Source organism: Rhinolophus sinicus, chromosome 1 (assembly GCF_057876585.1).
Source record: "Rhinolophus sinicus isolate RSI-liver-muscle chromosome 1, RSI-T2T, whole genome shotgun sequence".
NCBI lineage: Eukaryota > Metazoa > Chordata > Mammalia > Chiroptera > Rhinolophidae > Rhinolophus > Rhinolophus sinicus.
The window spans coordinates 69944407-69971782 of record NC_142501.1 but is presented as its reverse complement, the minus strand read 5'-3'; the positions used below and the strand labels follow the sequence as shown (position 1 = coordinate 69971782).

The following is a 27376-nucleotide window of genomic DNA, read 5'->3' as shown; positions in this document are numbered from 1 at the left end:
TGACCCCCTTTACCCTCTTCTACCACCTCCCTTCTTCTCATACCCTCTGGTAACCATTAAACTGTTGGCTGTGTCTATGAGTTTTTGTTTCTTTGTCTGGTTCATTTGTTGCTTTTAGTCAGTAGAGCGTGAGACTCTTAAAAAATTTCTATTTAGAAAAGTTGTAGCATTTTGAAATCAATGTACAACACATCAGACTCCATTTAGTTCTAATACACAATTAAAAGAGAACTCTTTGGAAATAGTATTTTAATGTACAAATTAAAATTACAAATTGAAAATTGCAAAATACAAATGTAAAATTTTGGTTACTTTTTCTTTATGGGACAGCTAATGTTTTCCATGTATCAGTTGGTATTTTAAGTCACCTCTAATGATAAAAAAGCCCAATGGAACACCAGAGTAATCTTTGGCTGGGAGCTCTAAATAATTTTTAAACAGTGCACTTACCATGTTCCAGCCAGGGTAGAGGTAGTCTGTACCAACAAATTCAAAGTAGTGAGCAAAACCTTCTTTTAGCCACACGTCTTCCCACCACACAGGAGTCACGAGGTCACCAAACCACTGCAGTGACAAAATGAATGCATATCAGATAAAATCAAATCTATCCCAGAATTACTTTATCTAAAATTAAATGTATTAAACTACGATTATCATAACTGGAATTCATTCCTCAATTGATTTGGGGATTTTAAAATGTGCTGTGGTAAGATTATTGACTTATCTGACTACTTGGATAACACTAGTTTCTGTGTCTTTTTTTTTTTTTTTTGATAAATGCATTCAGCGAAGAACAAAAATAAAATGATCAAGGAACACACACCAACTTGAAGAATAAAGGACTCAGGAGAAAAAAAACCTTGACCACAGCTCTCTTCAATATTTGAAGACCTAGTATGTAGAAGAGGAAAAGGCTTGTGTCTTGTGGTCCTACAAGGAACAAATCAAGACTAATGGATGGAAATTAGGGTTGATGGATGTCTTCTGAGAATGCAGGAGACCCTCTAATAGACTGAGATGACCAACCATGGAGAATACTGCCTTAGAGGTGTTGAGTGACTCATCACAGAAGTACTGAAGCATTGCTTTCTAGTTGCAGAAGCAATTCAGAGAAGACATAGGCTGATTGAAGGAACTAAGGGCTTTTAAAAGGCTCTGCACTGGACTCTCCATTAGTCTATGGTAACAAGGGGCTGAACCAAAAAAATCTCTAAGATCCTTTCAATAAAAACCAATGTTGTAATTTTTAATCGGTGTTTTGATTAGATCACGATGCCTTACTCTGAAACCCTTGTTTAGCTCAACAAAAAGTTAAAAGAATTATTTTTTCATTAAAGAAAAAAATACATTCTATGCCAGGCGCATTCTTAAAAACTTGAAATTTAATGATGAAAAGTTAAATAATGTCTCTTCTCATGCAGCTGACATTTTATTGCGGAGGCAGGGGGAATGAGGTAAAATTGAAAATAAAAAATAAGTAAGCAAAAGGACAACACAATTTCAAATCCTAATAATGTGTAATAGGAATGGGGGAAGGACCACCTTAGATTATGAAAGTAAAAACATTCTAAGTATGTGACATTTGAGCTCAGACTTTGATGATAAGGAGGAGCCAGCCATAAGAAAGCCTTGGGCAATAGGATTCCAGACAATTCTAAGCAACCCTTAATGTGAACACCCTAAGTGGGAATGAGTTATTTAAGAAACAGAAAGAAAAAGTGGACCAGTATCAAATCACGTACAGCTTTAGGAGAGACAGTAGTACAGAGCTTGGTGACTGAGCATTTCGGTATTAATAATAAAGTATCATTTACTCAAGAGGATCTCTAATTGAAATACAAATAAGAGATAACTCTGAATATGGTGGTGACCACAAAATAAATGATATTTTAAATATTTTTATTCCTGATCAAAAATGCGTATTTCTTCTTTAAAATGAAAGTCTGTCTTAAGAATCGTGACAATGTGCTACAAAAGTGTTCTGAGCAGAAGAGGCATATGACCTGAATTCAGTTTTTCAACGACCTCTCTGGTTTCTGTCGGGAATAACAGGTACAGAAGCAAGACAGGAAGTAGGAGAAATGGTTAGAAGAACGTGAACTTCAGAGGGGCTAGAAGTTTTTGGAGGAGGATGGTGCTTTGGAAACGGTGAAGGGGGTGGGGGCAAGAGGAGTCACTCTACCTCTAGGCCCTGAGATGCTGGAGATGTGAGCAGGGATCCTGGGGGCCAGCCAGGTCCAGTTAGTGGGCCAAGGCAAGGAATCACTCAGAAAAGAAGATGGAGCTGTCGGGTGTTCACTTCAGCAGCAGTGGGGGCAAATCATAGCAACAGTTTTTTTGTTGTTGAATATGTACTCTTTGTCTAATAGTATTCTAATTGCTTTGTTTTGGAAAAACTTCTTTAGTCTTCTCAATAATCCTAAACTGTAGATATTATTATTAGCCCCATTTTACACAGAAAACTAAGACACAGAAGAGTGAAGAAAAAAAACTTGCAGCTACTAGATGATATATGGCTGGGATGACAGGTTCTTCAATTCAGAAGTCAGAGTGGCAAGCTTTGGAGGTTGTCGGAGGGGATTGGAGAGTGACCTCACCAAGGGAGGGGTAGAGTGGTCTGAAGATGAGACCCAGACGATAAAGGTGATCTGTGAGCTGGTGATGAAGGCAAACAAGTTTGTTGCATGATGCCATTTGCCCTGACTGACACGAGAAGAAGGTTTCTGATCAGTGCAAACTGGAAGCTCAGTGCCTGGGAGTGACTGCGCATTCCTGCAGCTTCTGTGAATGGGAGGGAGCTGCTGGGTGAGCCTGCTTTCTCAGGCAGCCTGTGGGGCAAGAGCACTTTCACCTAAACTAGACCAAATCTGGACCTGTTTTATCCCACTGCCCTTGGATGGGGAGAAGGCTCAAATTGACACATTTCTGGGATGTTTCACTGTGACTCTCATTTGGAGACAAGAACTACTTACCATGATTGATTAAGCACTTAATACCTATCAGGATCTAAACTGAGCACTTAACGTATATTATTCCTTCAATAAACACAAAAACCTCATGATATTTAAAAAAGAGAAGAATTGTGACAATAAGTAGGTAAGGAGAGAGTAGACAATAATTAGGCAATGATAGTGAAAATTATTATATGTCTCTCCTAGCTTCTGGTTCATTCCTTCCTAGTAAGTAACCTAACACTAACTACTAAGTTATAACAATAAAGTAACTTATTAGGTTGTTGCAAAAGTAATTGTGGTTTATGCGATTATTTTTAATGTTTTAAACCACAATAACTTTTGCACTAACCTAATAGAATAAAGAACAAATGAAATCCAGTTCTAGGAACATTGATAATATTACTGATGTACTCATTTCAACAGAACTATACAGGTAACTTATTTCTAGAAATGTTCAAAAAGGAAACTGTTTTTGCCTCAAAGAATTGTAATTTTAGCTGGAAACCCTTCTCTTTAGCACAGTGGAGGAGCCCAGGTTATCTCTGTAATGGATCCCTTTAAGTCTCTGAGGCAAAGAACACCTGTCCAACTCGGCCAGCATGACAGGTACAAACATCTTACAGGTTCACTGCAAAAGGCTGACATTTAGGTAAATGGTCGTATGGCCTGGACCAATTTATCATTAAGTCAGCATTCATGTATTAGCATTAGCATTTCACCTTTTTTCACTGACGGGATTTTCCACAACACTCTTTCTTAAGTTTTTCTAGCTTTTTAAAAAGGTTTTAGGTTTATAATAAATTGAAGTCTTACAGTATCACAAGGAAATTTCTGGTGTTTTGATTTAAAAACTATCCATAGTTACAGGTAACAAGGACCAACATTGCTTTCTATTAGCATGAACATTTATTTTCAGTTTTTTTCTCGCTACAATCAAGATTCAAATAAGCATTGCAAAATCTCTGTAATACCTTCCACTCATTATAAGAAAGTGCATAAAGTCAAAATGAAATTAATTTTATCTTAGCTTCACTACAACGTTTGCTAATTTACATATGAATTTCTACACATGGCAAGACAAAAAAATATCAATCATTTGAGAACAAAGCGTCTATGGCCGAGTTAGTGAAAAACTTCCTAAGTGTCTGTGTGATGGGAAAAGGGGAATAACAAATTGATTTCAGCAAAAGCAAATTTTGACATGTACACAAAACTCAGCTGCATCTCACAGCAAAGCAATAAATCATTGCCATCACTGCACTTACCATATATACACACCAATGATCACAAGAAAATAAAGCAAGGTTGACAAGGAATAGTAACTGGATACGGTCTCCAATGAGGCTGCTGGGTGGCAGTGCCATCTCACTCCTCAGCTCAACTGAATGACAGTTGCTTATTCAATATGATCAGCGTGTTTGCTTCTGTTTGTGCTGCCATCTGAGAAAAACGACGTATCTTCCAGAAAGAACTACACAGTGTTCTATATACAATTAAAACTTAATTGGGAGAATAAGAATTTAGCTCCTAATCTAAGTATCTGAAATCATTCCACATTCTCAATAGTTAGCAATTATACTTACACCCGATCCTTTTTCTCATACCTGGTGACATATCTCATGAACAATGACCATGGTGACATCCAGCAAATAAGAAATAGATGAAACACTGGGATCCAGCAGTATTCTCTGTTCCACAAAAATACTTAGTCCCCAGTTCTCCATAGCAGCATACGGATGCTTAGGCACAGCTAAAAGATCTAGAAATAGAATAAAACAATTCCGAAGACTTTAACAAACATCCCAGATTCTAAAGAGTCATGTCCCCCAAAAATCTAAATATCCTAATTAGAAAGAATACTTGTTTCTTCGTAACTTTTTTCTAAATTAAACTACCTGCCGTTTCTACATGACAGCAGAAATATAGGCTATCACTGTAAACACGGGCCAGGTCCATTCATCACAGTTCATTTTCAGACCCAATGCAGTAGGAGGCTTGAAGCATCAGCACCATTATTGATGGGCCCATCCTAATAAGTTTCAGAAAGTCAAGGAAACCAAATGCAACAGAAACCTACAGAGTCAAAACACATAGTGTCTTCTAATGAAAATATATTCAGTTCAGTGCAGTGACTACTGTTCTCTCATTTTTACCTCAATATCTTTCGAAAGAAAACATGTTATGTCAGTGTAAAAGTGTGAGGTGTCATTTTTCTAATGGCTTGAATTCTATTTTTTCAGTTCTATTAAAAATAAAATGTCACATGCAAATATAACAGAGAGAAAACTATGGTAGTGGATATAGTGGTAAAAGGACTATTGTGGGAATCTGCAGGCTTTGGCTCTGGTCTTGCCTCCACCATTAACTAGAGATATGACTTCAGTAAATCAGTTAATTTCTTAAGGCCACAATTCTCTCACCTATAAAACATAAGGTTATTGACCTTCATTATCTCGAAAATCCCTTCCAGCTAAATCTATGATTAGATGATTCTAAGATTTCTGCTTATTTTAAAAGGACATAGAGGTATTATCAACTTCTGGTGAGGGTGACAATAGGTTCATGCTTTGATGTACTCCCTCTGCTCCAAACACATAGTGATGATACATAAAAATATTAAAAGGCAAAACTAAAACGATTTCTCCATGCTTGAAAACAAACCTTTCCATGGACCAGAAATGGTACAGAAAATGCAAAATAGTGCTTGTGTGTAAAGCCACAGGCCTGCTGGGTTCTGGCTCCAGGAACAGGCATTCACAGCTGAGAATTGGCTCCAGCAGGATGTGACGTAGCCAAAGAGACTGAAGCCAAGCTGACTGCTTGATGCCAGGGATTGAGGTAGGACATGCATGCTCATGAGAAGGGCTGAAGAGAGCTGGTGCTCACTGCTTCTTGAAAAAGGTAGCAAGTGGCAGAGGAGGGATTCAAACCCAGGCAGCCTGGCTCAGTGCCTTCCTCTTACTCACAATGGCATAATTCTCTCACCTATAAAGGCCGCAATTCTAGTCTCTGACCCAGAAGTTCCACTTCCCAATATAAACCCTGGAGTAACTCCTAAGGATGCCAAGAAAAAACTGGTACAAGAATGTTTACTGCAATCTTGTCTACAAGGGTGAAAATGGAAAACTAAATGCCTTTCATCAAGATAATGAGCAAGGAAAATGTGAAATCGCTATACAAAGGAATACTATGCAGCAATTAAAACAAATTATCTCACTAGGAGATTCGAACACAGCATGTGTCAACATAGATAATCTGAAAAACATAATATTGAGGGAACAATGAAGGTGTAAAATGACCCTTACCATATACTGTTTAAAACAAGCAGAATAATATCCAGAATATTAATGTACATGAATACTCACACATGTATCCACATAGCCAGACACATAATATTCAAATGATAAATACCAAATTCAGAATCACGATTGCTTCAGGAAAGAGAGGAGGAGAAAGGGATGAGAGACGGTCTTTTAGGTTCCTGGACCCAATTTCAACTTCGGGATGTGGGGGCGTCCCACATTACTAACAAGCAGTTCATGGGCACTAGCTGGGTGTCTGAGAATTCAACTCAGCTTGGACCCTATCTACCCAAGGATAGCATCAGATTCCACAGGTTAAGGGCTCAGTCTTACGAGACTCCCCACACCACCACCCCCACACACACACGGCAACATCAGATGCCTACCACAAACCTAGGTTGTTACCTGTACTTCTGACTGACCAGAGGTAAATGAGAGGTTCCCATGATCTCCTCTCTGGTTTGATTAATTTGCTACAGCAGCTCACAGAACTCAGAGAAACATTTTACTTAACTAGATCACTGGCTTTTTATAAAAGGATGGAACTCAGGAACAGCCAGATGGAGGCAATACATAGAGCAAAGTAGTAGGGAAAGGCACAGAGCTTCCATGCCCTCTCCAACCCCATTAACCTCCTCAAATCTCCAAGGTTTACCCACCCAGAAGCTCTCTGAACCCTGTCCTTTGGGTTTTTATATAGTCTCCATTACATAGGCATAATTGATCAAATCACTGGCCATTGGCAACTGAACTCAATCTTCAGCCTCTCTCCCCTCCCAGGACGTCAGGGGGTGGGAATGAAAGTTTTAACCCTCTAATCACAGGGTTGGTTCCCCTGGAAACCAGACCTATCTTTAAGTGAATTCCAAAAGTCACCTCATTAATATAAAAGATAACTTTATTGCTCTTAATACGTAGCAAATTCCAAGTGTTTTGGGAGCTGTGAGCCAGAAACCATGAAGGAAATACAGTGGTACCTCGGTTTTCGAACATAATCTGTTCTGGAAGACTGTTCAAGTTCTGAAACATTCAAAAACCGAGGCACAGTTTCCCTATAGAAAGTAATACAAAATGAATTAATCCGTTCCAGACCTTTAAAATCAACCCCTAAAACTTCAAATTTAGCATGAATTTTACTATCTAATGATACCATAGATCCATAAAATTTACAGCGTTCATAAACCGAAATGTTTGTCAATGGAGACATTTGAAAACCGAGGTACCACTGCATATATGAGAAATATGTAGCTGGTCATTTAAATGACCAACTACGTATTTCTTAGAAATCACAGTATCACAGATGGTCACACAGGGATTGCAAATGTGTCTTCAGTGTTAATTTTTTAAAGCAGGTGATGAGTATATGGGTATTATTTGTATTATTGATTATTTTCTGTATGCGTTAAATATTTCATAATAAGAAAAAGAATAAAATAATAGTCTTACAATTTGGGTGACTTTATTCATGACTTCAACAAACATCTCAGCATTTGCCGTGTCCTTAATTCTGAAATGCATATTAGAATAAGTCAGGTACGGTCCCTGTATCTGTTACATTTTAAACCAAGAATGGTGACATGACTGCTTCACGCAAGAAATAAAGCAAGGATAAAAAGTGCTGTAAAAAGAGATAAAACAAATCTTGTTGGACAGGTTTTTGAAAGAGGTAGTGTTTGACTTGGACTTGAAAAGATAAGTAAGAATTAAAAAGGCAGACAGAGGTACTGTCTGTATTTATTCATACGAGTATTGAGTATTAATTGAGCAGCTCCTTGGCTCAGTATAAGCATTGTTCTGTCCTTTAAGCTCCTTGCTCCCTGCTCTCATGGGACTTATATTCATACGTGGCTGTGTGTAGGAGGAGGAGGTCACTTAATGAGTAATAAATGAATGAAAGAAATTTAGTAAATGGTAAACGCAACAAACAAAACATAACAGAGTAAGACAGTAATTGACCGGTGGGATAGGGAGGGTATGCGTGATCAAGGCAGACGTCTCCAAGATAATCACATTTCACTTGAGACATGAATAATGGTTGAAGCCAGCTGCTTGAAGATCCATGGAAGAGGGGACAATAAATGCAAAGGCTGTAAGGTGGAAATGAGACACACAGAAGGAAGGTCAGTGTGGCTGAAGCATAGAATGGAGAAGAACATAGATCTGAGAATTAGTACAAATTGCAAGTACATAACAAATAGACATTCTTCTATTTCAGATTTTAACTTGAGACCTTCCCTAAATATGAACAAACTGGGCAACAGAACAACATTGTGTCAACTCTGCCTGCCACCAGCAGATGGCAATGGCAGTAGCATATCTGGTGTCATTTACTTGTAGGAACCTGTAGATTTAGGAACAATCCTTTGGAAACCAAATCTGTTGCAAAACAGAGGTGCTTCTGTAAGCCGGAGTTCTCCGAGAGCCGAGAGTAGTCAGGTCCCCAAGACTAAGTGAGCAAATGAGGCCACGCACTGGAATTTGGATTGGCTCAAGAGGCACAGAGAGACAACTCCAGACATGGGCCAGAAGCAGAGTCTGGGAGTTTGGAATGATGAAGAAGGTACACTTAGGGGCAGTTATCAGACAGCAAAAGCCTGACAAGCCACGTAAGCAGATACGATGAGGGGGCAACTGAAGGTTGGCGCCAAAGATATCAGGCAATGGTGACTTAGGCAGGCAGCTGATTTCATATTGGTTTCCAGCGGTCTGAGGGCACAAAAGTCAGACCTGGGTATCAAGACTATACATCAACCAGACAAGGACTCCAGCAAATAAAGTCAGATTCAGATAAAATGATTAAGAACAGAATAAAACACAGAGAGCTCAGTAATAAGAAGCAGCAGAAATAGACAGGTGTTATAGCAGATATAGGAAACCAGATCTATGGATGCTAGAAGGGAAAAAAGAAAAATTTTTAAAAAATAGACTATGCTATACACTCTCAATATCCTTTGAACAAAGCACTGAAGAAACTTGGAATTTGTTCCACTATTGAGACTTTAACTGTGTCTCTCTGCTCTCCACCTTCATAACTTAAGGAATTTAATGTAATAGACTTACTATATTTTAAGAATACGTGTATGAAGTATACATAAAGACTTGTACACAATGTTCATTACAATTTTACTGTTAATAGCCAGAAACTGGAAATAAATCAAATGTCCATCAACAGGTAAATGGATAAAGTGTGGTATATCCATACAAATACTACTATTCTGCAATGAAAAGAAATTAACTACTGATAAATACAACAACATAGGAGAATCCCAAAAAGTTATACTGAGTAAAAAGGAAGAAAAAATATACATGCTGTATGACTCATGCCATTTTTATAAAATTATAGAAAATGCAAACTAATCTGTGCTGTCAAAAAGCAGATCATCTTTGCCTGTGGACAACGATGAGAAGGGTTAAGAAGAAAACAACAGGAAACTTTGGGAGGTGATGGAAATGCTCACCAGGGTGGTGATTTCATGATATTCACATATTTTAAAACATCAGATCGTGTACTTTAAATCTGTGTAGTTTACTGCATGTCCCTATACTTCGGTGAAACTGTTTAAAAAATACCTTCTATACCCGAAATATTCTTTTGCTGAAAAAAGATAAGATTTATTGACAATGCGTTAAATTATTTTAATTTTTGCAAAATAAATTTGCCATGAGGCTATATCCATTAAAATGTGCAACCATAACTCTTCAATATGCCTTGAAAACAGAAGTAAAAAAACACCAATGTTCCATAATCTAATTTACTTCGAAATTCAAAGAAAATCCTGGATAAAATTATGCATAGCAGTCTATTTTCAATTAATTACTACAGTCCTAAAAATTGTAGACAGATAGCAGATATTCATATAGCACTAGTGAATGTGATTACATAAATTAACATAAAAATCTGACTTTCTCTACCTGCTCCTTTCAATGCACTATAATTTGCCTTCTGCCTTTAACACTATGTTGAAACAGCCCTCGAAAACCAAGATCGCAATGTCTCACGGAGACTTCTGTTATTTTTTTAACATTGCTGAGAATTATCATACTTCAATTCCAATCTGTTTTAACAGGATATCCATTTTCCCTCTACTTCTTAAATTAGCCTTTCTTTTTGTTGTTGTTGTTTTGTTTGTTTTGTTATTTTTTTTCTTGTCATCCTTTGACTTCTGAAAATCAAAGTTCCCAGGATTTCTGATAGTGGGTTTTTGTTTTTGTTCATTCTATAATACTAGTTGTTTTCTTTGAATGTTCTCACACACTCCAATGTTGTCCATCACTACCCACATGCCCAGACAGCTCTCTTAGAGCTCTACAGGAAGATATCTAAGCACATTTATAGTAGACAGTTACCTGATAGCCCCTTAATGTACTATTCCTTCTCAAATAGCCCCCTCCCATTTAATTTGCCTTACACTTTCAGAAAACCTTGCAGCTCCTCTTCTGCACTCTGGGTAGTCAGCCACCATGAAAACATGTCCCACTAGCCTGACAACACCATGCTTTTAGGAACCCTAAAACCATACGGAAAGATCTAAAGAATCACCACACGGAGCCTCATAGTACGTATGAACAGAAATCCAGTCTCCAGCATCAGGGGCAGTGTTCCCATACATAACTTTGGAAACTAGAAATATACACTAATGCATTCCACATAATTAACCACTAGCAAAAAAAAAGTGTGCAATATCAGTCCTCTCCATTCTACTAGTCACACTGTGGGCTCACAGATCATCATCATTTGTCATCAGAATAAGATTCATTGCCCTAGTTGTGGGCTGCTCCAAAGCCTGGCTCCAGTATGAGAGTCTGGTATCCTCCAGCTCAGACATTTTCTGCCACATTATGAAGCTCACACACCAAGTTCTGTCTAAGAGTGACAGCACTAGAGGAGATCTATTTGAAACATGACCTCAGATACTTGTCAGTTGTCCTGCTTTCTCTTGACACTTTCTCTTTTGCCTAAGCCAGATTCCCGAGAGTCATGGCTTTCCTCCACGATATTTCTTTGCCAGCCAACGTCTGTCTTCAAGTTGTCCACATCCAAATTTGTCAATTCATTTTGAATTTGCCATTTATTTATCTAAATATTTTGAGACCAGTAAAAGTGTCTCTGCTAAGATCAGAAACAAAACCCCAGACTTCAACCTCGAGCTTGAAAAAGGATAGAAAGTTCTGGAAGATGAAAGGTTGAATACCAAGGAAAGAAGTATTACCCCTAGCAACTCTAGAGCATCACCTCAGCAGCCAGTCCCTTTCATACTTAGGCAGAGAACAGACCTGCTCCCAAGCCCTGAGTATGGTCAGAGGATGTGGTGCTTTTGTTATAAAGCTGCAGTGGTCCCTGCATGGGTGTGAGTTTTCTGCTCAGAAAATCTAAGTGCCATACATTAATCTTAGATGTTTTGGTCTCACAGATGAGAAAGATCTATAAGGCTTCTCATGGGAATAACTGCTCTTTCTTCTTTTCCCTGTACATGTAGTACATTTCATTCATTCATTCATTCATTCATTCATTCATTCATTCATTCACAAAGCTTGTTGAGTCCTTACTCTACACCAACAGAGAAGGAGACTGACCAGGGCCCTGCTCTCATAGAACTCACATTCCAGCTGCCAGGGTGGAGAGGAGATGGGTAGGGTAGGGAGCCAAAACATACTCAGATAAATAAATAATCAAGATAATATGAGACTGCAATTGGGACTGTGATGAAAATAACACAGGGTATGTTAAAGAGTAATGGGGTTGGCAGGAGGAGAATTCAGATTGAGTGACCAGGAAAAGCCTCTCTGAGGAGTTAACACCTAAACTGAAACACCAACCCACTTGAACCTTAGCTCTGAGGCAGGTCATTTTTCATCTCAATTGTAGCATTTCCAGTGCCTAGGATAGTGCCAATGCATGGCTGATATTCAACAACTAATTGCAAAATGAATGAATAGTTTACCTTCTGACGACAATTCATGCTGAATATAGCTTACAGCTAGTTTTGCCTGGTCTTACAAACCAAACAGATGTGCAACCGTTACCAATACCCATTCAAAAAAGAGCACTAAATTTTGCAGTTCTGATCATCATTTCTACTGTTTTACTCTCTGCCATGTGAAAGGTTCTGCTGCAACTTTAAATCACCATCCTACTCCTCTACTAACTATCACCCAGAAGCACTCTCTCTAAACCCAAAGACATATTCTGAACTCTTGGCCTGGTCCTTCCATCCCAAATCCATCTGGCACTCAAATCTCCAGGCTTTTGACCTAACTCCATCTTCTTTCCTGCATCACAACAGTGTCTTCCCATATTGTCCTCGAACAGCATCTCACTGATAATCCAAGTTACCTTTCTGGCACTGCTGCCCAGGCCTTCTTGGCAGAGGGTAATGGACATAACAGTTAAAAGTTGGAACTTTGAAATCCACACTGTCTGGATACGGACCGAGGTCTAACACGAGCTATGAGACATTGAAAAAAATTGTTCACGCTCTCTGTGTCCATTTCCTCATTGATAAATGGTGATATGAATGATACCTTCCTTGCAGGTTTTTGTGAAGATTAAATAAGATGGTCCATGTAAAGCACTTAGTCCTAAGCACATAACATGATAAATTAATGTTATCACTATTTGGAATCTTTTCAGTTCATCCACACCTGGGGGAATCTAAAGCGTCACCAGCCTTAGCTTGGGAGAGGAATCTTGTGTTTGAACAAAGATTAAGTGTTGGTTAGTATATTAGGCACTTTGATTTCTGAATTGAAATTTTATTTTATGACATAATGCAACAATAAGGATCTACCTAACAATGAATCAAGGAAACATCATAGGACATGTCCATATTATCATTCAGAGACACTGAATAAATTTTAAAGGTATACCAGGTAAAAAACAATGCTGTATTTTGAGGATGACATAACTGCGATTTGCTAAAGATACTATCTACATAGGCTTTATGCTTAAATATAAAAAATAAAATTCCTTGCTCTGACAGTTGCCATATGCAGCTAGGAGAAATACAAATTGCTTTTGAAATAGAAGTATTAATAAGATAAAATTCATAGAAGCCAGACATATTGGTATTTATAATGTGAGCGCAACCAACTTATTCTTCCTTTCAAGTGAACATTCTGATTTTTTTTTTTTTTTTTTTTTTTTAACTCACAAACCGGTTAGGTTCTGAATGGCTGTGTTTCAAGTTCATCTGAAAGGAGTTTCAAGCTTTGCTATCCCTGGATACCTTTCTACCAAATTTAAAAGTGAATCAACCTTCAATGTTTTAAAACAAAACACACTTTTCTCCTGATAGACCTTCTATTTGGGCATCTTTCCATCAAAAAAATAAAAAGACTAGTTTCAGTTACACAGTTTGGCCGATAACAGAATTTTCATCAGCATCACTTGTACTCACAAGCCTACCATTCAAGTTCTCAAACTCCTAGCGTTCTCCTGAATTAGCATTAGGCTACAATACATACTCAGGATTTTTTGCTGATCGTCCTGTCATACACTCAAAAGTTCGTTTTGTTTTGTTTCTCATCTGTAATCACTTTTCCTCAACACTTACTGATTACTGTCAATTGCAAAGGAGGAGCACTTTTCATGTGTTGCTTAAGTCCCTTTTTCCCTGAAAAAGAATTTCTATACCAGAGGACTTATCCCATATGCACAAGGAACATTTGTCATTTTCTCACCCATTGAATTTTTAAAATTAGCTCTACTTAAATTTCCATCATCATATTTTCATCTTCTTCTGAGCACTTTCAAAATTCATGGTCTTTGCTTTAATGGACATGATTAGGTGTAAACATAGGAAACACACTAAATGATCCCTGTCCCCATCATTCGGTGACAGGCCGAATTGACTAATGCTTGTTATATAACAAAGACTTGCTGTTATCTAAGAGAATGTAGATTGAATGTAAAGGTTCCTCTCTATTAAGATTTCACTTACGATATATTTTAATTTATCCCTAAAATACTTATTCATTACCTAATATAGGCCTGATCTGAGCACTGGATAGATACATCTTGAACAATAAAGATGTAGTCCCATTAAACTCTCATGGAGCTTAAAAACTAATGGGGGATATAAACAAGTTAAAAAGTACATATATATATTATATTATATTATATTATATTATATTATATTATATTATATTATATTATATTATATTATATTATATTATATATTACATTACATTACATTACATTATATTATATTATAGACACACATGAAGGAAACTGCAGGATAGCGCATATGCTACGATCAGTACGCAGTATAATAGGTGCAGCACAGAGCCAAGACTGAGAACATGGACTCTGAAGCCAGGCAGCCTCCTTCAAAACGCAATTCTGCTACTTAATGGGGCACATTACTTATCACTTATGCCCCTCATTTTCCTTACCTGTGAAATGGAGATTATAACTGCAACGATTTCACAGGGTTACTACAAGGGCTATTGTTGGAACATAATTATCAAGGGTCTCTCACATCTCTGTGTGTCTTATCAGCACAGACATTGACTGCTTTTTGTTTCAAACTATCTTTATAAGGATATTTGAACAGCAAAAATAGAGAGAGTATCCTCTCCTGTCCAAAGGACAGTCATACATACCATCACTTATTCAAGAATCAGATTCCCCAGGCTCAGGATTCCTCACCGGTAAGATAATCAATTGCATATGCAGGTCTCGTCCAGACCTCTTTGTATTGCTGCTGGGAATTTGGGCACAGGGAAATGGCACACACACACAAAAAAAAATGCTGACGTTCTGCCTACTGCTATAGCTAGAGCAATAAAGTTTTTATGTCAAATCTCGGAGTTTCATATCTTCTGCCAACATTCATGAAACAATGACAGGCTGACATGTCAAACTTGCAAACAAGGTAAGTTAAAATCTCAGAGCCTTCACAGTTTTGACCACTGTGTGAGTTAACACGTGTGAGGTACTTAGAACAGTACCTAGCAAGTGGTAAGTTCTCAATAGCTGTCAGCTACTGTGGTAGACAGAAAAATGCCCCTCCAAAGATATCTATCCATGCCTTCATTCCCAGAACCTGTGAATATATCAGATTATTTGGCAAAGAGGAATTAAAGTTGAAAATGGAATTAAGGTTGCTAATCAGCTGTCTTTAAAATGGAAGAATATCCTGAATTATCCAGATGGACCCAATATAATCTCAAAAGTACTGAAAAGTGAAACCAGGAGGCAGAAGAGTCAGTGTCAGAGTGATGCAATGTGAGAAATACTCTGGAGGCCATTGCTGGCTAGGAAGATGGGAGGGGGACATGAGCCAAGGAATACAGGCAGCATCTAGGAATTAGAAAAGGCAAGAAAATTTATGGATTCTCCCCTAAAGCGTCTAGTGAAAGCAGTGTCAAACTGCCAACCTACAGAATGGTAATATAATAAACCTGTGTTATTTTAAACCAAAAAGGATGTGGTAATTTGGTACAGCATTAATAGGATACTAATAGAGTATCATTATGATCATCATTATCATTATAATTATCACTATTACTATATTGATAAATATAGTATCGTATAGTAATAACTAAACTATATTACTGTATTATAATATATTACAATATATTATATATACTATATTCTTACATAATATATATCAATATTATATAATATTTTGCTATATTACATACTATAATATATTACTATAATAGTATTACTATATTATTATCATGATTACTATATAAAAGAGATCCCAAATCTTAACAAAAGGATGGGGAAAGGCTTTCTGGAAGAAGTCAATTATGGGATCTGTTAACTAGAGGGAAAGTATATTTCACGCTAAGGGTATATGCAAAGAAGTCTGAGAGAACATGGTACTTTCAGTAAACAAAAACAGGATCAATATGGCTGAAGTATACAGTGACAAATCCTGTTTTGAACATGCTGACTTTGAGTTGCTTCTGGGACATCCAAATGAAGATATTAAGAGGTCGAATATAGAGGTCTGACATGTTGGGACGAAGTCTGGGCTGGGGGAGTAGATTGAAGAAGTCATCAACTCATATATAGTAGACTATGATGAATGCTGAGTGTAAAAGAGGGCTAAGAAGATGTCTGAGAATCACTGAGATTTAAGAAACAGGCAGAGGAAGGGGGCAAGTGGAGCAGGGCCCAGAAAGGATACTAACAGGCACTGTCATACGACGGGGGGGAGCCAGGAAAGTGTGACATTACATTACTCAAGAGTAGTGATGCACAGCAGATGGAGACGAGAGTCAACAGTGTCTATGAATATCTTAGATATATTTATAAAACACAGATATTATACACTCAAGAAGTTAAATATTAGTTAATGATTTTAAAGAATACTACGTTACCATTCAATATCATTCTTAACAGGTTTTTTGAATGAATTATAAGACCTTTCACACACAGATATAACATCAAGTATTTCATGTATGTTAGCATCATCATCTGAAGGAGCCAGGGGGGTGAAATAAACAATACTCAGTTAGGGGCTTTCATCAATGAGTGGTATTTAATGAGTGGTAGTTGCTGGGGTGGGCCCATCCCACAGCATGGAACCTAGGAGCCTTGCTTGTTTCAAAAGTCTGAAGTAGTTGGGAGTCATTGTAGCAGTTTGGATAGCTATTTCACACTCTTTAATTGACAGATTCACATTTCCAGCAGAAGAGAATATGAAAATAGTACTACTTATAAATGAGCATTCTTACCTCTTGAAAGTTGGAGTTGTCACTAAAATGTATTTCCAAATTCATATGCATTTTAGACAGCCTGAGTACAAAGTGGTTACCTCTAAAAGAAATTATTTATGTAAGTTTGGTAAAGTGGGAACAAAGATTCATTGTGCCTTAAGGCCAGTTCCTCTTAGCATAAACTGTACTAGTAGTAGACACAATATTCAATTAAAAAAAAACATATAATTCAAAGAAACTAATGTTGGATTCTTAGCTTAAAACTGTCTAGCATTAATTTCAGTAAAATCAAATATTTGTTGAAGCTCCTGAGGAAAAAAATCTCTGAAGCCCAATACTTGTTGATTTTTTTTTTTTTTTTTATCACTTCTTACTGCAGTACAAACTGGCATCTAAACAATGGATAAATTTTCAGAGAGCTAGTAGTATAAAGAGGAGATACCAAAATTCACTATAGATTTTAAAGGCTGCTAGGGAAATCTCTGATGGTGTTTGGGGTAATGAAGGCAGAGAAAAGGGAAGAAAATAGACGTTAAAAATAGCACAATTATAGAAATACAAAACGTGGTGACACTGTTACTTCACTAAATTTTGACACTAACTTGAAGCAAATTTGCCTTTAAGAGAACTAAAAGAGAATGTTATCAATTTAGTTCTTGGCTTGTTACTAAGACTTTATCTTTTTATAATTCAAACTCATAGATTTAGCATTTAAAATAGCATCAAGTCACACAATGCTGTGAAGAAAAATAAATGTCATGTCCCATTCAGGCTGAATTATGTATCAGATGTGAAGTACTGATCAAAATATGAACCATCTTTTACTACCAGAGTTACCTGATGCTTTGTTATAAATATCTTCTTGAGAGTATAAAGAAACCGCCTTTTCCAAATTTTTCTACAGAAGTGTTTCTGACAGCTTCTATTCAATGATTTTCCTTTTCAGAACCCACTACTAAGCGTTCCAAATATTCCCTAGTTCAATTTACATTAGATCAAGAAATGAAATACAGAAAGAACTAATAATGAGCCAGAGATTGAACTGAACCCTTTACTTCTCCAACCTCCAGTATCTAACATACATCACTAAGTTATATTCTGAAAGTATGTTTTATAGTTTGGAAAATATTTTGTGGGCCTAATGGGGAAATGCTGAGAAGAGGGGATTTTTTTTTTTACCCATCACAAAAATGTTTCTCCTAATGTAAATACTCAGGGAATTGACATGATGGAAAATTGCCTGAAGCCACTTTCCTAATACCAGTTAATAGAACATGAGGGTTCTATAGCTGAAAACAACATGTAACTGATCACGGTACACTTGCAGCAGGAAGACTACCGTGAAGAAAATAGTAACACCCTTCTAGTTATTTCTGTTTCTTCTTGTCCTCCAAATACACTATGCAAATTTTTTACTTGTGTCGTGTGTCTTGGAAGCTGTCTGAACAGTTATTAAAATGAAAACCAGTATTCTGTGGAGTGCTGCACTAAAATGAACAGGTCCAAGAATACTAAAGTTCCTGCTCATGTTTTGCAGTAGCATTTGGGATATTCTAGTCCTGGGTGGGGGATGGTACCCTTACAGACTGACCACCTTACAGCCTGGGCAGAAAATGCTGCAAAGTGTTTGTGTTTGGGATGCTCTAAGAGCTAACTACCTCAAGGCGCTTGTGTCCACCTCTCTGGATCTCAGTGCACTATGCATGCATGTGTATGAATGTGTGTATGTGCATATACACGTGTATCTATAAGTACATATGCTATAATATTTATATAGTATGTGTATTATATAATATTCATATAATATGTATATTATGTAAATATACATACTGAATGTACATTACATATTACCTATATACACATACACACACACACTATATATATATAGTTGAAATTAGTTAAATTTTGGTAAATACATTGCATTTTATGAGTCTATCATCTTAAATTCATGCTGGAAGTAGACTGCTCTGTATCTCATCCAGTGTAACTTCAGGCAGATGAAGGTATTAAAATCAGGCCACAATTGTGGATTTTGTCCCGTGGGGTCCAATTTAACAATAATAATAGCTAATAATACTTTCCAAAAATCATCCGCAAGGTTCCACATTAGCTACACAAATACAATACCTATAACTTCTCAGCTGGTTTTTACTCCTAACCTCCTGATCTCTACCACTCCTCAAATTCCATCAGTTGTTTACTAATAGGTGTATTCTCACATTTAATGTAATTGCCTGCAGAATCTCAGGACCAGCTCCAGATCTCGTGAACTAGAATATGCTTTTAACAAAATCCTCAAGAGATTCACATATACATTAAAGTCTGAGAAGCCCTGACCTATAGCAAATCTTCCAAGGTGGGTGCTTTTCCCCCAGATGTTATATATGACCATCCATGGAGGTGTGAGAGTAAATTAGAACTTTTATTTGAATTTATTTTTGTCTAATATAGATAATCTTTCCTAGACAAATTGCCAAGGACCTGGAAGAGAGAGCAGGACCGCTTTGCTCATTAGTTCCCTTTCAAGAGATTGGGGCATGGTGATAGTACAGGAGCACCCAATTAAATGGCTTTATGGATTACACTACCTAGTTTAACTAAACAAACCCTTACAAAATAAATAGGTGGCCTAAAAAGATTCCTACAAAAAAAATTACAGATTTGAGATTAATACTAATTAATCAAAGATATCAAAAACAAGTAAATGATGGAGCTGACAGTTCTTCAATTCCAAGTAAGAATAACTAATGTTTTTGGAGTGCATACTAAAGGCCAGACACTTTCTGATTTAAGTGCATTAATTCAGTTAATCCTAACAGTTCTTTGAGACAGACACTATTCATGGCTCCATTTTGCAGGATTAAGGCACAGAGACATGAAGTAAATTGCCCAGGCCTGTTTGTTCTTAGCAGAGAAGGGACTGTAACTTTGGCTGTCTGATTTAGATCTCCCAGCCACTACACTCTATTCACTCTATTGCATTTGCATTATAAGGTAAAAACAAAGATATTATTATTACAAAAAAAAAAAAAATTGATCAAGAGTACTTGCACTATTGGTTTACATTCATGCTCATTAGCAATTAAACATAGTAATGCTGGGATTCGACTCCTACTCCCAGCACAAGAACGCAGGACATGGTGAGGCCAAAAAGGAACACCCACGGAGCCATAGATAGGGGAGTCATACCTCTATATTCTCGCTGGCGGCTGGGTTGGAGACACAGGAAGCAGGAGTCACACGATCCACAACCTGCCGTCCGCTTCTCTGCCAACCAACCAACCCCTTCGCGTAGCTACAGCAGTTATATTACTGGTGGCTGATGGCTAACTGGTTACAGCTGTTGACCAACCAGTCACAGCTGATGGCCATCTATTACCCGAGCCAGCACCTTTCCATGTGAGGCTGAGAGCCGGGAAACTTCTCTCTGGGACTCTGCCCCCACCCTACATGTTATGCCTTGAAATTTAGTTAATAAAAGTATCATGTGCGCTACTTCAAACTTCAATAAATATAGCTAAGTACAAGTTAACATACTCCAAAATATCTGGCATACAGATAGGATACAACCAGAAAAAAAAAAAAAAAGCGGGTGGAGGAGACTTCTGCCATAGAGCAGTGGTTCTCAAATTTGAGCATTCACTGGCATTACCTGGAAGTCTGGTTAGAATCCATATTTCTGGGCCCCGAGACCAGAGTTTCTGATTCAGTAGCTCTGTAGGGCCTGGATGTGCATTCTAACAAGCTCCCAGGTGAGGCGGATGCTGCTGGTCAGGCGATCATACTTGGAGAATCATTATTACAAAGGGGAGTTTATAACAGAGGACCTCAAGTGTTGTCATACATTTGAGTCACCTGGGAAATGTTTAAAAAATATCTAATGCTCGGGTCCTCAAACAGAGATTGCGAATTGTTTGTAGAAGGGACCAAGGCCTCCGTATTCTTTAAGCAGTCCAAATATGCAGCAGGACTGAAAATTACCGCTTTAGGTGGAGGGAAAATAGAAGCAGCAAGACTGGTTCAAAGTAATCCAGGTCAGAAATAAGAGAATCCTAACTAAACGATGCAAGTGTTTCAAAAGTGGAAACAGACAGAACTTGGTAGTAAACTAAACACCGAAGACAAGAAACCCACAAAGGAGGCATAGACCATGCTGACTAGTTGAATGAATGGGCAATGAAAAGGATCTTCGTGCTCCATAAACCAAGACTGTGACACCAGGGAACCAGAAAGGGAGAGTGAGGAAAGGGTGTGAAAATAAGGGGAAGAGAAAGGGAAAGAAAAAAAAATTTATGTTATAGATAGAACAAATTATTTTCATAACGCTCACCTGAAAAAGTCCATTTTTGCTAGCAATAGATAAGTGATACGGAGGTGCTTTCCATTAGCAGCACATATCTTTAAACCCCCCTCATAGTTAAAACCTAGGCTGCCTAGCTTCAGAGTCCATGTCCTTAATCTCTGTTCTATGATGCATCCTGTTCTATTTTCATGTTGATGGCAAAGTGACTCAATTCAAAGCCAAACAATAAGTCAAAAATAATAGGGATTAGCTCCCAGAGCTATGAGAGACTAAAAAGTTCACCTACCCTAGTCTGTCTATCCTTTTATGCCCGATGATGCTGTTTGAACTAAAGTCTATTGTTTTAAAAAGGTATCTGAAGAAGAAAACAAATAATAATAGGCAGTGTGTCTGCAACGCTGGGAAAAAATGTTGAAATTTCAGATCACATTCACTCCTGCTCTGCTGGTATCGAGGAAGACATAAAATAAACAATATTTTCAGTTTTATTATGAACTACCAGTGTTGATTTCCACAAATGTTCAATCCCCTCTTAGAGAACTGTGTTATAAAAGACAAGACTCTGAGTAAACTTGCTCTAAATTCTTTTGCTTAAGTGCCGATAAGTTTGTGTAAAAACATAGTTACCTATTTTAAACATAATTTGCTTGGCAATTGAGAGGCTGCATTCTTTAGTATGGCATATTATCTGGAGTTAATGAAAAATGTCAAAACCTTCTCCCCACTACACAAACACCCTATAACAAGAAATAGTGAATTTTAATCCTTAAAGAAAAGGGAATCCTTGGCATCAGATGCAAACCACGCTCTGCTGACATGCTCAAATTAAGAAAATCTATATGGCGAGGCACTGACTACTACAATATAAAAATGTTTCATTTCCACTCTGGCTAAATATAACAGCAGGGGGCAAAATGGCATTACAAGACAGGCACTTTCACTTTAAACCCATAGGCAAAGGATCCATTCTATGTTCAGAGTTAGTTTATATTATTCTGCTGCTTCTTCTATACATAACACACAAACAAAAAACAAAAAACAAAAACAAAAATTCCATTATCTCCAAAGGCAAACAAAATGACTAGTCATGATATAGTTTATTTTTCTTTCTTTCTTTCTTCCTTTCTTCCTTCCTTTCTTTCTTTCTTCCTTCCTTCCTTCCTTCCTTCCTTCCTTCCTTCCTTCCTTCCTTCCTCCCTTTCTTTCTTTCCTTCTTTCTTTCATTCTTTTTTTTTCTTTCCTGGATTGCTTTCTATAATGCTGTGGTTCAATTCACTGGGCTAATCTGGGAATCCACTGTGCATACTCTAAGATGTTTTAGTGATAGATATTAAGTGCTGTTTCTTAATAATGCCCTAATTCAGAACATAGTAAATAATGGGCACAACTTTTTAAAATACTCAAATAAATTAGGTATTAATACCTGGTTATCAAATAAATTTTTATTGGAACACTACCACCCTAAGTTTATATTAGCTAATTAAATCATATTAACTGTTTAGCACTAATACTAAATTGAACGGCTGCTTATTTTCCAAATGATTGATTACTCAGTATGTTTTTCAGTTGAGGGAAATCAGTCCTATCATGAATTTATAGTGGTCATATTTGTTATACTAAATACAACCCTAGTGCTAGCCCAAATAACCCCATTATACAATTTAGAAACAGCCACCTCTACCTCAAGGCACTGTACTCTCATCTACCAGAAAACAGTCCTTATAAATACACACACATGAATGGTGCCCTTCTAGAGTTGTGGTATCCATAACCTAATCTACTATCAACAGAATAAACGAGAAATGTTTCCGGATCCACAGAGCTCAGAAGTCTAATGCACTTTGCAAGGAGACAGTGCAACAGGCTTTCAAAATAACAAATACCATGAAGAGATGATTTATGAAACACCATACATGATCAAAGGACCCAATGATTATTAAGAACATGATGAGAAATCAGCTGTGTTGCTTTATAGAGGCTATAGCAAAAAAAAAAAAAAAAAAAGGACTTAAGTGTTAAAGATATATATTTTTTTTCTGACAAGAGAGCTGTTGAACAGCTAGGTAATATGCCAAAAAAGTCTCTTAGCATAGCTCTTAACTCTGCTGTATATTAAACTCAATCGAGGAGCTTTTAGAAATACTGATGCCTGGGCCCCACCCCAGATCAATTCTGTCTGAGTCTCTAGGGCTGGAGCTCAAGCATCAATCTTTTTGCAATTTCCCCAAATGATTTCTAATGTCCAGTAAGGTTTAAAACCTCTGACTTAGGTGATTTTACGGATAGTGTTCCTACCTAAGATAGACCAGAATGGTGGCCCTCAAATTTTAGTGTGCAATTAGAATCACCAGGGAGATTTCGTAAGACAGATTTCTGGTCACAATATCCAGAGTTCATGATTCAGTAGATGCCAAAGCTTCTGGTCAAGAACCGCACTTTGAGGACCACTGGTCTAGAATCTTACTACTAAAAATGTTATCTTGTGATGGTAACTTTGACATCACTGGGAGCCTGTTAGAAATGCAGAATCTCAAGCCTCACCCACTACTGAAAAGATATCTGAATTTTAACAAGATTCCCTGGTGATTCGCTAGAAATTAAAAGTTGATTTTTCCCCCATTTTTTTATTAGTTTCAGGTATACAAAGCTACATAATAGTTAGACATTTACATACTTCACAAAGTGATAACCCCCCCATCTACTCCCATATATAACTGTTACAATACCATTCACTATATTCCCTATGCTATATTTTATATCCCATGACTATATATATATATGTATATATATGTGTGTGTGTATATATATATATAAAATTATAGTTGACATTCAATATTATTCTACTTCATCTTCAGGTGTATAGTGCAGTGGTCAGGCATCTAAGTGATCCCTCTGATAAGTCCAGTACCCATCTGGCACCCTACATAATCTTTACAGCATTATTGATTATATTCCCATACTGTATGGTCTAGAGGATGGACCAATTAAAAAGTCTATTGGGGGTGGTTGGTTAGCTCAGTTGGTTAGAGTGGTGCTGATAACTCCAAAGTTGCCAGTCGGATGCCCCCATGGGCCACTATGAGTTGCACCCTCCTTAAAAATAAATAAATAAATAAATAAATAAATAAATAAATAAATAAATAATTGTTTAAAAGCCTATTGGGATAAAGAGGAACAAAAATGGGGATGAAATAGGTTATGGACTTGCAAATAACTAAAGAGCTTATATTCTAAAAACTTCAGTGCCCATGTGGAAAGGCAGACTCAGTGTTAGCAGATATTCTAATTTTTCAAAAACATAAGTAATCTGGATTTTTATGTGAAATCACCCAACTGTAAAATATTAACAATTAATTCAAAGGTTTTAGAACATCTTTAAGACCAAATAAAATATGTCTGTGGGCCATATCTGGCCCATAGATCGCCTGTATATGACTTCTGATCTAGAAAGAATCAATCATAAATTGAATTAGAGTTTGAAATAAATCACTGGAAATTCCCCTTAGAACTCTTCCTTCAAAGGCTTAAGATAAATGATATATTTGGTAACAGTTAATTATTTTCCGTAGGGCATATTTCTGCCTGACACGAACTCAAGAAAGCAGCAAAATAAATGTTATACAGGACTCTTTGAAATATGAGTTATGGAAGAAAAATATGCAGCTATAAGGTAGGAAGCAAGAGAGGAAGTTGAAATGCCTTGGGAGTGCCTCTGAAGAACATGAGATGCGCGAACAATAAATCTCAGAATGAGAAAGGTGAGGCATTTGATTGTGTTTACTGATAAATACACCTATGGACACAGCAAAATTTCTAATCATAAGTCTTTGAGAGTGGAAGAAAAATAGCAGTATTATATATGTGGAATTTATTTTCACTAGTAAAGGAAGAAATGGCAAAACAACCTCAGTTTCATATTTCCTCTCCATCTTTAGCATTGCATTGTATCATTTCCTTTAACTATGAAGAAGTTTTTGTTTTTTTTTCCAACGAAGGCAGACAATATTCTCAGTGTATGACATTTTACTAGTCACTGGGTATTTGTTCTTTAAACCTTAAGCAATCACTTATTAAAGTCCTCTTAGAAGCTATCTAGAGAATAACAAGAAGGTACCTTTCAGAAAGGTCACATAGGACTAGAAAAACACAAAAGGAGTAGCTGTGTAGGCTGAAAAGAATCATGAAAGTCAAATTATATATCTAAGTGGAGGACAAGAGAATAGAAAGTTATGAAAACTGCTTGTTACTCTGCTGGAGTACCAGTAAACAAGCGAAGTCTCATAAAGGATGTGGGTATGGCAGAGAAAGAAAGGCTAAGGGAAACATCCAATCTCTCCTAACCAGACTGTCCTTCCTAACTCACTTCTTTCCCTTTGTGATTCTTGTTTATTTTTTCTTTTTTGAATTTTTATAAGAGTTTATTTGAGTCAAACTGGTGACAATTGCTGAGGAGCAGGATCTCAAATGCCCCAGAGAATAAGAGTTTTACAGCTTCTTTTATGCATCTGAAATTAAGGAGGAAAGATGAGGAAGATTGAAAGGAGGTGGTAGAAAGCAAGGCAGGGACTGGGTTACAGGATAGTTAACAATATTATGTGCACTCTTGATGGTGGTGATGGCTTATTTCAAAGGTATTGTGGGGGAGGAACAAATTTTCTCTATCTCAAGATTCTAGTAATCAAATGGACATAAGACACATCAATGTCTAATAATCAAATAGACATAGACACATTAGCAAGAGAAAATAACCAAATGTGTAAGGAAACCCCACATACATGAGAGTCAGAGACCCCATATGCAGGATAGGTTCTGAGATAAAAAGGGAACATGGGATATAAGACATCCTGAGCTAGGGATTAAGGAAGGTGCCTTGGGGGCTTCAAAGGGTCATTGCAGGAGGATAAGAACAGATGTTTAGTAAATAGAAGTTTGACCTGCCCTACAGATAGTAGATAGTTAAAGGGAGAGGCCCAAGTGTCTCTTGACCTGGAAGCTAAAGTTGCCTTTTAGCTCAAAACAACCTACATAATCACAGAGGCACATCTTGGGGTGACTCATTCTGGACCCCTATGGTTCCCTCCTCTTAAACTTCCCTGGAATTTTCACATTCCAGAAAGTGGGCTGACAGACCATTCTATCATTAAACCAGTCCCAGTCTTGAGAATAGTTCAGGTAAATAGTTGTGTCTCATTTCAGGACGTGGGGATGCCAGTAGGCCCCCAACATTAAGCCTATGGTGCAAGCAATCAGGTTTTAATAAGAGGCATCTCTATGGAAAGAAAAGAAAAACAAAGGTTAGTGATTGGAGCAAACTATAATCCTGGATTCTGAGTTATGAAGGCAGGCAGTCAGTCAAGATTTCTAGATGTCTGTCTCAAATCATCGTCAGATGGAGTTCAGGCAGGCAGTAACAGTGTGATTGATTCTCCTGGTCTGTATTTTGAATGTGAGTCTTAACTCCATAGCCTCCAGAGGCTCTCTCTGGAGGCTCACTAGCATATTTCTTAGCCTGTGATAAAAGGTATTCATAATGAGATTTAGCTTTAATCCTATTAAATTATTAAATACTTTCTGCTCACTTCTCTCTAAATCCCTTCAATTAGGCCAACAATTGGGACAATGGATACTTTTCTGTACTCTAAATATATCCTTATAAACTTTTCAAGCGTTTGTCGTTAGACTAATGAAACAAAGGTTAGCTGGATATCCTTCTTAGTTCAATATTTGAGAGAGCTGTCATCATCCCTTCTTAATTTTTCTCATCAGCCTGTTACAAATAAGGTGAGTATACCAATGACATTTAACTAACAAAGAAATTAGATGAAATTATTTCTACAAAAAAAAAAAAAAAAAAAAAGTAACACACCTCAAACTGCATATGGCACCTTAAAATGACACATAGTAGCAGATAAAGTACAGACTATTAGGGCCCTATCCAAATAAGGCAATTTGTAGTTGAAGCTGCCAAGATTAGAGATTATAAATGAGAATATTCCCTAAAATATATATTTGTAATATTTCATCTTTGGGAACTTTTTAAAAATATTGCAGTTAGAAGATGATATGAAAGAGGAGTGCACTGAAAATCACAAGCACTTGTTTTTTTTACGTTTGCCTGCAAGAAACCATGTGACCCAAGGACA

The 27376-nt window shown here is 37.1% G+C and overlaps 1 protein-coding gene across 2 annotated transcripts in view; it reads right to left on the bottom strand.

Annotated features, from left to right (window-relative positions):
• TRHDE (thyrotropin releasing hormone degrading enzyme) overlaps positions 1–27376 on the bottom strand; it is a 364858-nt gene that overhangs the window by 162702 nt on the left and 174780 nt on the right. For both annotated transcript variants that reach the window (XM_019748962.3, XM_019748963.3), the window contains exons 4-5: positions 4559–4713; positions 451–564 (exon numbers count right to left, since the gene is read on the bottom strand). In XM_019748962.3, coding sequence (XP_019604521.2) covers positions 451–564; positions 4559–4713 — 269 coding nt within the window. The remainder of the gene's footprint in view (positions 1–450; positions 565–4558; positions 4714–27376) is intronic.